Here is a 12,212-nt window from a genome sequence, read left to right as displayed (position 1 = left end):
TAAGTATAAGTACATATTTTCTTAATTTTTTAAATAATGATCAGTACAAAACATTTCACATTGCAATAAAATCAAATCTAGTAGGCTCATAAAAGCTCTTTTGAATCGCCATGTTACAGTGTTGAATCAAATGTAGATGTGTAGATACTCCCATGATCCCATCAAAGGTTATAGTGACTAAAAACTAAAAAGACAATGAATCTAGTTTTTAAGAATATAATTTTCTTTCTAATTAGCATATATTTATATTTGAAACGGTATTTTAAAATTTAGAAAAATAATTTAGCTCGAACAGTAATCTTTACAGAAAAAGGTACTAGCGTTGGTGCGTTTGTGTATTCGTTATTGTTCACTAGCACTTATTTATAACATTTAAAATCCTTAAGATCTACTAGTTACGCGGACGGGAGACATGACTTATTTAGTGCCCATGTTGCGTTTCCATCTTTAATCTGCGTGGGCGCATATTTCCAAGAAAACATTTCTTGTTGTCCGTACATAATACTGCCAAGAAAACAGAAGTAATAATGTTAGCCATACATATACGGTGAAGAACTCCGTAAATGAATCATCGCATATGCGTTCCTCGTCATCGCACAAAAAGAGGTTTGTCGAAAATGTTTCTCATTTGGTTTGTTCTGTGCTCGCGAGCAGTAGGTACTCATCCCTTATTTATTTATCCTGGTATGAAGAATTCAATTTTTTGTAGCACTATAACAGCGTGCGTCCAATACAGCCACAATTCGAAAGAGCGAATTCTTTAATTGACGAAATGCAGTAAAGCTACATTCCATCTCGGATCGTTAGCTTCAATGTGGGAATATAAAATGTATTAATAATGACACAATGTCATCATCGCAAAGTAAAAATAGTACTAATAATATATCTAATTAGGTTCTGCTAATGCTTAGCGAGAAATTTTGGAAATGTACGTAATTACCAAGTTATTATTGAAAATTAATTGATTAATTTCTATTGCTTTATTAAAATAAACGATTCAAAAGAATTTAATAGATATCCAATTCGTATATGTAATCATATAATGATATTTACGATATCCGCTGAGAATAATAATAGTCTTTTAGAGTATTAGAAGTTGTAATGTCGGTTCGGCTTAATGAGTCATTAGCGGGATCGACGCCGGTTTCTCTTATCAGAGATGATAAAACGTGCGTAGATTTAACCGCTCCCTGCACTTTCCCTCGCGCCCGCTGCACCTGCCGCCTTACTGTCGGCCGAGCGAGTTGTAGCTGCAAAGCTAGTTCCCTTGCTAATGCGTAATTCAACTCAACTAACTGCAATATCGCAATGCAATTCTTTACTTTAATGAATATAATATACAACGTTGTATTTCTAGTATTTATTTAATTTCTGAAATAAAACACTCATTTCTATATGATATCCTCTCTCTTCTGTTTTGTATTTTTACCCTTGATCATTGAAGAAAGCTTTTATTGAAATTCTTATTTTAAAAAATTAAATTGCCGTTTTTAATTAAATAAAGAGGCTCGAGTAATTAAAAACAGTTTTTTCTTGATACTTAAGTCTATATCGAGGCTGTAGTTGTTTTAATTAAAAGATTAATAATGAAGCAATCGAGTTGCGAGGCAACGACCGGAGAGGATAAGCACGCCAGGCGGGCGCACGCAACCCTACGAGACATGCGTGTCGCTCCGTTACGACACCTACACCAAATTTTTCCACATGCCCGAACAGCCGAGATAAGCGACGAACGACGCCAACGTGTTATTTATTAACGAACCGAATGATCGATAGCTGGACGCGACACCGGACGTCGACGTGGACGATGTGGACGAGCGCCTTTCGAAACACCGCCGCCGAGTGCCGACACTTCGCTCACAACTCGTTGCGACCTCAGATAAAAATGACTCATGCTTCATTTCATTCGAAAATTATTGTTATTATTATTACTAAAACTAACAAATCGATTAAGCAATATCATATTAAATAGTTTTAAAAATGTTATCTCAGTCATGTCTTGATGAATATTCATTAAGTTACTATTAAATTATTTGCTATAGGAATGCTATATAATATAAATTGACATTGATGGATGTCATGATCAGTGTTAACGCTAAAATATGAAACCAGCGATCATGACATTTGACCTTAAAGCAGATGCAAAATCGACATTTCTTAAATAAAATGATAAGATGTTCGCATGATTTTTAACCAAGGTTACACCAGTTGTATGAGATACCTACGTTCGGAGATGAATGGCCGTATCGAATGTTTTGTTTGCATTACGGCATATTTCCTTCAACCCTTTTCACGGAGCTATCCGTTCCGCTCTAGCATACGTCACGTCTCGGTGACAGCTGCGCGTGATACTTTCTAATCGCTCCATTCAATAGTGAACCCAAACAAACACACAAGGAGAAGGCGAATTGCGAAACACAAATGGCACGAACAAATGACAAAAGATTGATCAATTAATTATTTATAGATACTTAAATAGATTTAAGTAGGTTGATTGATTATTTTACATTACTTAATTTTCTTATCAGTTGCAAGCAAAAGTGATAGGAAACGGATCGGTAATTCGAGGTTCATGTGCGCAGGGCAGGTTAGACCAGTCCCGATGGCCTCGCAAGGACCCCAGCAAACCTGTTAGATTCGTTGCACGATTTTTACGTGCGCACCTACCGGAATCTCATTCACGTGGTGAAGCCGCGCCGCCCGCGCCCCGTAGCGCCCGCCTGCCAGTTAACTCGTCAAATGACTCACGCTTTGGCCGGTTAAATGCCAGAAGCTGGCTTTACCAGTTTTCTGAACCAATTCGCATATTTCTATTCCATCTTAACACTAATGTTAAGTTGCCTATGTTAATTATTTTGAAGAGCTACAAACCTGGTCGTTTTGGATATTAGACGTATACGAACAATGTTTGATAACTGTTTTATGTAGTGCATTAAAATGATAAGTTGTAGACAGGTCTCAATATAAATAAATGTAAATTTAATTATACTATTTTGTAATTACAATTATACTTTACAAAATTTACTAAAGAGACGGTGGTGAATTGATTTCAGCTTATAAATAACTCAACAATATCGCAAATATAGATATTTATTATCAACTCGGTTCAGTGACTAACGAAATGACCTCGATTTGTAAGAAATAGCTAGTTTTGATAGAGTTTGACAATTTATCTGAGATTACTTTGTAAGTACTGCGTTTATAAAGTACAGAAAATAAAATATGATTTAGAACGTTGCGGTTTCGGTATTTAGACATAGTTGATTAGTTATACCTATTAAATTAACAACAAATATTGACCTCCCGTGATATCAACAAACCACCAGGAACAGGAATCAGGTAGAGTAGAACTACTATCCGGTCAAACTCGTCCAACGCGTGCTTCCAACATTTTTTATTTATTTGTCTGCATCGTCGGATACCGCTGGTTGTGACGTCAGACAACCTAAACTGGTTGGCGAGGGAACAGGGATTTGCCTTGTATCCTTCCGGTTCTGCAAGTGGTTTGGACCTGTTCTACATTCAGGTTGTGCAGCAGAAAGCGACCCGACCTGTGTGACGTATGGCCATCCATTCAAATAGTCACTGAAAGATCGCGAATTTCCCAATTAGGATCTTCGTTAGATCGAGAGGTTGTTGAGCCAGTCCGCTTTCTGATAATAAGCTCGTTTGAACCGGACACCCGGGTCGCTGACTCACGATTGTGTGCAACAATTAGCGTACGTATTATATCGTTGTATTATGCGATGACGCCCGCTGATGTATACCATCAAAGGTCAGTATCCGTACCAAAATGGTCACGCCTAATAACTGGTTCGTCAGATGTAGTCGATCCAGTTGTAAAACTACAGGCTTGGGATACCAGTATTTTACGTTTACTTCATTGATACGACACACTCAATGAAAATTGGTCTGTCGTTTCATGTGTGACGTCAATAGTTGACTTAGGTTTGCACATTACAAGTTTTATTAAACTTAATTGACTCATACTACATACATCAAATAACACAAATGTTTGAGATATGTTTAACGCTATTGCAAAATTTGAATATTTATAAATTATTAACAAATGCTTAAAGACATTTGTAAAGCTCGATAGATATCTTCATACATTTAAGTGCAATTATGTTTTTAATGCATATAAATATAATTAATCATAATATATCTTTTGTTCATAGGAGACGCAAGGAAATGATGGAAGTTAGCGGTGAATCTTGGCGCGCTTATTACACTGGGGGAGCCGAACATCCACTGAGTGCTGCTACTTCTGCGGTTCTCGGCGTAGCAGATGACTCACAACCTCAGCCCCTCGTCACTGAATACTACAAGCTGCCTCCACTAGCGCAAGAGACGCACCTCAATCTTCATAAGGAAGTCTGGTCGTAAGTAAAATCATGTCAAATCATATCACTTAATGTATCTGATATTATTGTATTGACAATTCGACATCTGGCGTAGTGGGTAACTATTTAATAAACAAAATCGAAAAAATGACTAATTTTATAAATGTTATTTCAATGCGGAAAACATAATTATATCAAAGTCGAAAAATCAATATTAAATGTTTATGATCTTCGTCTGAACCGAAGTCGATTCCGGAAAATCAATCATCGATTCTCACGGCCGTATATTACGTCGATGTTCGTGTATAGAGGCAATTATCATTATAATCGACGAATATCGAAGCACAGTGAATACGAAATGAATTCGCGTAAAATTTATATGTAAACTATGATAATATTCGATCTTTTATTTTTTTACGAGTACAGTTTCAGACGGGGTGCAATGTTGCCGAGTCTCACGGCCGAGTACCCAGAGACAGAAGCCGCGTGGCTTCCGCCCCAAAGAAAGGTGTAAGAATAACAAATAATAAAAATGTTAATGTTCCACTCAATAAATCATAGGCGCTCATTTGAATACGTATGGCGGGATTATCGAAATAAGAGTTCGCTACTGCGATGAACATCTTTTCCCCTACATCTACGTCTGTATATATCATATTAAAATTAGCATATTTTTTGCGTTTTGATCAAAAACATCTCGACTTTTTATAGAAAAGCTTAAAACTTATGTTTTCGTTTGAATTATCGGTTGAGTGAATAAGTATGTATTTTTAATTTATTTTAATTGTATGGTTAGTTAGGTACTGGATAACAATTCATTTTATAATAAATAAATAAATAAAAAAAACATAGATTTAATGTGTTTTTATAATTTCAGATATAATTCAATTTTCTTGTAAAAAACGAAATTAAATTCTTAACGTTTATCTCCTTTTCTCTGTGAAAAAGAGTTGATAGTTGTCGCATTCACCGGTATTCCCATAGAAATGCGACCCCGATCAAATTATGCTCGCTCTTTAAAAGAGGTTGTTAACAGCATCCTTTGTGTAATGGCACAAAAATGAGCAAACGCCGTGTCACATTATTTCTGTAAAGAATACATAATATTAACTTCACACTCTATACTACTTAAGTATTCTTTTATAAAAAAAAAAACATATTATATTGTACAAACATAGATTTTAATTCACAAAAATGTAAAATACATATATTCATTGGTTTATAACTTTGACGTTAGGTAGATACGCTTAATTATATCAGGCCTTGGTGTTTTACGACAGATCTGAGTAAAAAAACATCAGCATAAAAGAACGCCAACGCTTTATTATCTGACATTTAATTTTATAACAGAATACGTTATCACTATTCCTCATTTAAATAAAAAGAGCTTATCATATTTTAATTCGGTATAATTTACCTACATTGATTGATTAAATTATAATATGTATGCAATTGCTCTGCAATCGGGCGCTTGAGAGGTTTTGGCTTATCATCCTTGTCAATGTTTACGGGAGTGCACAAACACAAATAATGACAATAGACGGATGTGGCTGGAAGCGGCTCACATTGACAAGGACGCCCAGGACTTGTCTGAGCGCATTGTCGGCACGCGTCCCACGCACCCACTGCGACGTGCGCTGCTATTTCTCATTCATACATTCAAAATTATAACGAATGCTCCAACTCGCCCGCACCCATCCGTGAGCGCAGTGTCGCCGCTCGCGTTTGTATGCTAATCCGATATATAGTTCAGTGCCATAGCATCGTCAGTTTCGGTACGCTGTATTTGTTGTCTAAATCGCTCATAATATTTGAATTGAATGCACGATAGATGTAGAAATTAACTAGTTTGGTTTGTATATTATGTTACTTCCAATTCGTAGGCGTAGACATGTTTCGTAAACGCATTGCGTGGAGCGCGAACACAACTCGCCACCTATGTATGTATAGTCAGGACGAGAGACCACGGAAATTATAGGCGTATTGAGTGAAATCGTTGGCTATAACCATTAATAGTTGTCGGCGTCTCTCTAATGCTAACACTAAGATTAGCATAGAAACGCGCTAGGATGGCTCCGGGAGGGCCTCGACCTCGCGACCCTGTCACTGTCCAAGCTAACAAGTAACGGTATAACATTTTACTTTATTTGTTATATATGCAACTAAACAACCTCCGCATTTAATTACCATTATTTCATAAAAAGCTTTATTTATTTGTATTTGGTACGTTTTGATTTGTTACACAATTAGGTATACTTAAAATGATTGTAATCAGCAGACAACGCCAACTCCCTTTATAAGAATAACTTGTTTTAATGTAGTGCATTAGCTACTCTGACATTCAATTATGACAAACAGAAAAACTAAACATATGATTTATTTTAATATGAATATTTTATGTTCTAATATTTTTGCATGTTACGATGATACGAGCAAAATCCTTGGTAACTAACTCTACATGGTAGCGGTTGCTTAGCAAAAACTCGAGAAAGGAACCGTGTGACCCATTTAGGAGTAAAACCGGTTTCCTCTTGAAGATATATCTGCATTGTTAATGCCACAACAGTTAATACTATTCATTTCCCCAGTATACATCCGACCCTCTTATAAAAATAATGCATGAAAAGACAGAAACATCGTTATGTCCCTGACAGACTTCGCTATCGCCCATCGTATAGCGAAATACGAAAACGGGGCTTGACCATTCTTCTTGACCAGTCTTTATCTACGCACGTATCCTATTCAAATGACGACAAGTTAAATTACAATTAATGCCGTTATAGTATCCGTTGCGAATTGTTACCTACAGCTGTGGCTTAAAATATTATAACCACATGCCTAGGTATGTATATGACGACGACATGCGGCTTAAAGCGATCTGATAACTTATTAGCTATTTGTTATAGACGATGTATGCAATCAGACGTTTAACATTTAATGGCTGAGACAAATGGCGAAATCGTTTTCAATTAAAGTTTTTGATAATGTATTAGTTCCGTGAGAAAAGTAGCAATAAACCTACATTTGGTAGAATGATATATTCAAATAGAATGGAGTAACGTTTCTCACATCCGCTGCATGCGCCTTCTTCATCTCGCTTTAATGCTCCGATAGATTTTAATCTATTCGTCAAACGATGTATAAACTGTCGTCGCCTCTGATTTTAATCGTGATAGCGAACCCAAGTTTTATTGCCCATCTCATGATTCCATAGAATAAGAAATAATTATTTATTTCAGATTTTATCTATCTCCGATAACAGACTTGGTATATGCTTTAACTAATGTTAGCTTTAATTAAGTATTCAGACATTTAACCTATAACGCTCACGAGTAGTACCTAGTACTTAAGTCTTTAATATAACTGTATAAGACAACTATCAACAAGTAATGTTGTTTATAAATTATTAAGAAAATTATTTTTATTGCCTTGCGTCAGTGTCCATTAACCTCAATTTATTTGAATAAAAAAAAAAACAATTTATAAACGTAAACTTTTACACTTATTTAGTTAACATAAGTTATGAAGAAGTTTGATAATTTCTTGATCCGTGGTATCATTTCAACAAGGGTAGCTTACCCTCTAAGCTTTTCATTGTGGATGTCTCGTCATGTGTGAAAGGGTGTTAAGTAAACATTGCAAATAATTATAGAACCGATTGCATGCCAGTGATATACGAGTAGGTACATTTGAAATGTGTATTAATTCAAATTTATATCTGCATGCGAAACCTGGCTCGGATTCTAAGAATGGAGTTCGTTTTTATCACTATTACTGACAGTGTTATGCTAATTCGAGGCAGCATGACACCAATATCAGATTATAGATGCTTGAGAAAGTAAATTTGATATATTTAACGTATTTTTAGACATCTGTTTATACTTTGAATGACTAATTAAATTAAATTATATGTTAAGATTTTATAACAGGAATAAATCTGGTAATGTTATTTACTTTCCTAGAACCAAAATGCAATTATAATATAAAGTTGTAAAAGAGAAAGTCACTGTAATATTAATTGTTAATATCCGCCATTGAATCAAGAAGTGTCAACCAATATAAGTATGTTGTGTAATAAGCTTATATTTTTCTATTTCACAAGCTATTTCATATGAGAATTCTAAACAGCTCAGCTGTTAGTATAACGTACTTTTCATCGTAGCGCTTTGGGCACATACAAAGAATGTCGACAAGTAAACAAGTCATTGTGCTCAGAACACATGAATAACGATATCTACTCAACCTCGCCTCCGGCACACCGTGCTCGGATTAGTGCAAACTCAATTTGCATGCCGTCTAAAATTTTACTGGCATAAATTTCAATGTCATAACAAACCGTTAAATTATTTTTGCTAGCCGAAATATACAAGGAGCGAATATAAATATTCTCAGTGATATTGTTTACTTACGATGTCTTTACAACATTATTGGACAATACAAAGATAATGTAGCATGGAACTTAAATCTTATCTGTTTTAAAATTTCGTATTTATTGCGATCTTTTGAAAATTGCATTTATAAATCGAGTTGAAAAAATAATACGAGTATCGCAATCGGACGCGGACGCAGCTCGAAGCTCACGGGAGGTCGCGCATCCCGGCCAATTCGGACGCATGAAATAGTGCCATGAGAGGCTCTTATCTAAAATAAACATCTGAGCGCCAATGAAACATGTCTTCAATTATCATAAATCGGCGCGCACTGACACCGGCCGACGAAAGCCGCGCCCCGCGCCACTTGCGGAGGTGGCTGTGTTCACTACATTCGAACAAATCAAACGAATTTAATGTTGCTGTCTCCGAGGTATATATAAATAGCCATAACGAATATCTCCTAATGATAATTAAATCTTAAAATTTATAATTACGAACTACTGGTTAAAGTATACCTTTCCATGTCTTCCTATTATAAAACTAAACAGATAAGCAATATTTATCTTAACTATAAAGTTAAGATGATTGTGTTGTTGTGTCAAGATTGCTACTTATTTTTTAAAAAACAGATAAAACCCAATCGAGACAATTAATTGCTTAATTTGAAATTTAAATTAAGAACGTTGCGACAACGCGATAAGTGTCACGAAAATTCTTAGTAGGAGTGCACTGATTAATATATACAACTCATTGTCAGTCCGCATCATAGACATATGTACCTACTAAAAGTATTTTTTACTTACAGTAAGAGTTGAGATGACCTGGATCAAGAATGTGGATACCCAACGTTCGCGGGTTCAAATCCGTTCAACTACTAATGAGTTAACATGCTTAATCTTGTGTTTATAATTCATCTCGTGCATTGCGGTAAAGGACAATATCGCAAGGAAACCTAAATATGTCAAATTAAATTCTATAAAAAACTTGGTAAACACCGGTTTGTTTTGTTCCGGATAAATAAGCTCGTAATCTTCTCCTTGAGCACCCTTTTTTATAAATAGTGGGTACATTACCGGGACATTACTCGTTGAACACACCGATAACTTTTCAAAAAAATACCAATTTATGAAGAAATCGTTGATAGGTGATATAAATTTTAATTTATTTTATTTATTTACTGAACTAGTTACACCATCAACTTATCACTAGACACTTAAAATTAACAACTGATAAAGGTAACATTCAAAGTGATACGTCTTTAAAGGTGTTAACAATATTAACAGTATCAATCAACATATTTGTAACAAATATAATGGTTTTAAGCTCCACATAAACGTAATGTGTCTTATTTACTTCATTCCTGTAACAATAAAATGTTGACCTAATGTTAAGACAATAGATCTCATAGTTTAAATGATACCACAGAGTTTTAGGAATGATCTACAATTTAATTATCTCAAAAATCCAGTAGAATTCTTAATTTTTATTCCTTAGAGGTAGACATAGAGTCTGCCTCTAAGGTGTTTTGTTTACTTTCACACATTTATGTCTGATGGCGTATTACTTTGCATTAACCTTACAGAAATCGAAACCGTATTCAATTATCAAATAAATAATAAAATATAGTGCTGTTAATATCTTAAAGCTCGAGATTCCCGATATTTTAACTAAGGCGAAATAATTCCGCTAGCTTTTCAGTATATTTACACTAATGTCATGTATATCCACCACAGATTTTTGAATTTGATATCCAAATGCGATAAATTTAAATATTGATGCTATGTTGAATAAGCAATAAGCTGAAATATTTGTTATTACAAATCAGTTAGATTAGATTTCTGTACCAGGTTTTCGTATGCAGATTTAAATCGAAGTTCATAAAATATTTGTTTGCTTATAAGGATGTACCTACTAAATAGAGGATGAGTGGCGATATTTTTTAGATTAGAATACCTCAACGACGTAGCTATAAAAAAGATTTATAAATATTTATTAATTAAATTTTTTTAGATTGAGTTCTTTTCTTGGAACATAAATGACTATTTTTTATAATTTTTCAAGAAACAAATACATTTTATTTGTTGAATGTCCCATTTAAAACAAAACAAATAAATAAAGACAAGTTATTTAAAAAAAAACATACATTATTATATTAAAGACTTTAAAGTATATGATAATAGTAATTTGTAGGTCATTTTCAGTGGGACGAAAACGACCATGTGGGCCATATAAGGGTTAATATCTCCATTATTTGAATGTAATGAATGAATGATTAGGGTTTATACACGGAGAAGCAACAGTCTTACCGTCATCAAGATAATGTTTTACAGTAGGTACCAACTACGCCTAGGTTTACTATAATGTCTTGCCATTTTATAATTGTTTTCTACCTCTAACTAATGATCAGACAAGGCAATGTACTTGCGACAATTTTAATTTTTTTTTATTAAACGAAAAACTGTAATGGCATAAGAGATATAACACCATAGCTCACAAGGTTGGTGGCACGTTGGCTATCTAAGGAATGGTTAATATTTCTTAAAGCGTCAATGTCTATAGATGGTGGTGACCATTCACCATCAGGTGGCACAACAAATCGTCCACCTAAAAAAAAATGGTGGAAACACAATATATGAATTTTGTGTCAATTTTTGTAAAAAAGTAAAGCAATGAGAGCAAAACTGACGTGTTGTGTTTATGGAAAAATAAAAAACGATTTTGTTTTAAAGCAATGGTATTGGTAGCAATGGTAGTAGTGTTTAATTTGAATATCAATAAGTAAGTATAATGCTTCTATGTTGAATAAAGGAATTTGAGTTTGAGTTTGTTAATAATATTTATATCTTTTTAAACTGACTCACGTCGCTTACACGCATTTAAGTTAATGAATTTATGACAGAGGTCAACTTTATAAAACGTCCACCCAGAACAACAGAAAAAACACCAAGTGATTTCGGGATAAACAGTCTGTGGACCTTTTCCCTAAGCCGATAAACATGTTGTTTTTTAAATGTTTTGCTATTTGTTTATTTGAGAAGTGTTATGTTGCAATGTTTTTACCGTTTTGATAGTCATCAATTGGCCAAAATTAGGCCATTAATCGATGGAAGGTATCTTATTTCGCGGAGAATATTTGTAGGTATTTCGATACTAAGTTTGACAAGGTGTTGGGTAAGTACCTACCTTCACGGTCATTTAGGGAAATCTTATAAATACTTTAATAACAAAGTTATTAAAAAAGCTTAATATAAAAGTTTTATTATTAAATTATTAAAAAAAAACAAACGTTTAAAAAATGTATTACGTTAAAGTAAATTAAAAAGTTTTAATTATAATTCTGTAGGGTGTTGCTCTTCGATATGAGTACCTATTTAAAGTAGATTAATAGTATATGTAATCTTAAGCAAACTCTTTGGTAAGCTTTTGCTTGAATTTGAAATACCTATGTTTGAAGAAATCAAAATAATTATAATAACAATTTAATTAAATTAGTTTC

The 12,212-nt window shown here is 34.1% G+C and overlaps 1 protein-coding gene across 5 annotated transcripts in view; it reads left to right on the top strand.

Moving 5' to 3' along the window:
- The window catches only part of LOC125065481 (protein grainyhead), a 93,835-nt gene that overhangs the window by 50,235 nt on the left and 31,388 nt on the right, over positions 1-12,212 (top strand). For all 5 annotated transcript variants that reach the window (XM_047673478.1, XM_047673396.1, XM_047673223.1 and 2 more), the window contains exon 3: positions 4,179-4,382. In XM_047673478.1, the coding sequence (XP_047529434.1) occupies positions 4,192-4,382 (191 nt within the window). In that variant the 5' untranslated portion in view covers positions 4,179-4,191. The remainder of the gene's footprint in view (positions 1-4,178; positions 4,383-12,212) is intronic.

This window comes from Vanessa atalanta, chromosome 1, assembly GCF_905147765.1.
Source record: "Vanessa atalanta chromosome 1, ilVanAtal1.2, whole genome shotgun sequence".
In the NCBI taxonomy this organism is placed as follows: Eukaryota; Metazoa; Arthropoda; class Insecta; order Lepidoptera; family Nymphalidae; genus Vanessa; species Vanessa atalanta.
The sequence above is the reverse complement of the archived record's forward strand: the minus strand, read 5'-3'. Positions and strand labels throughout refer to the sequence as shown.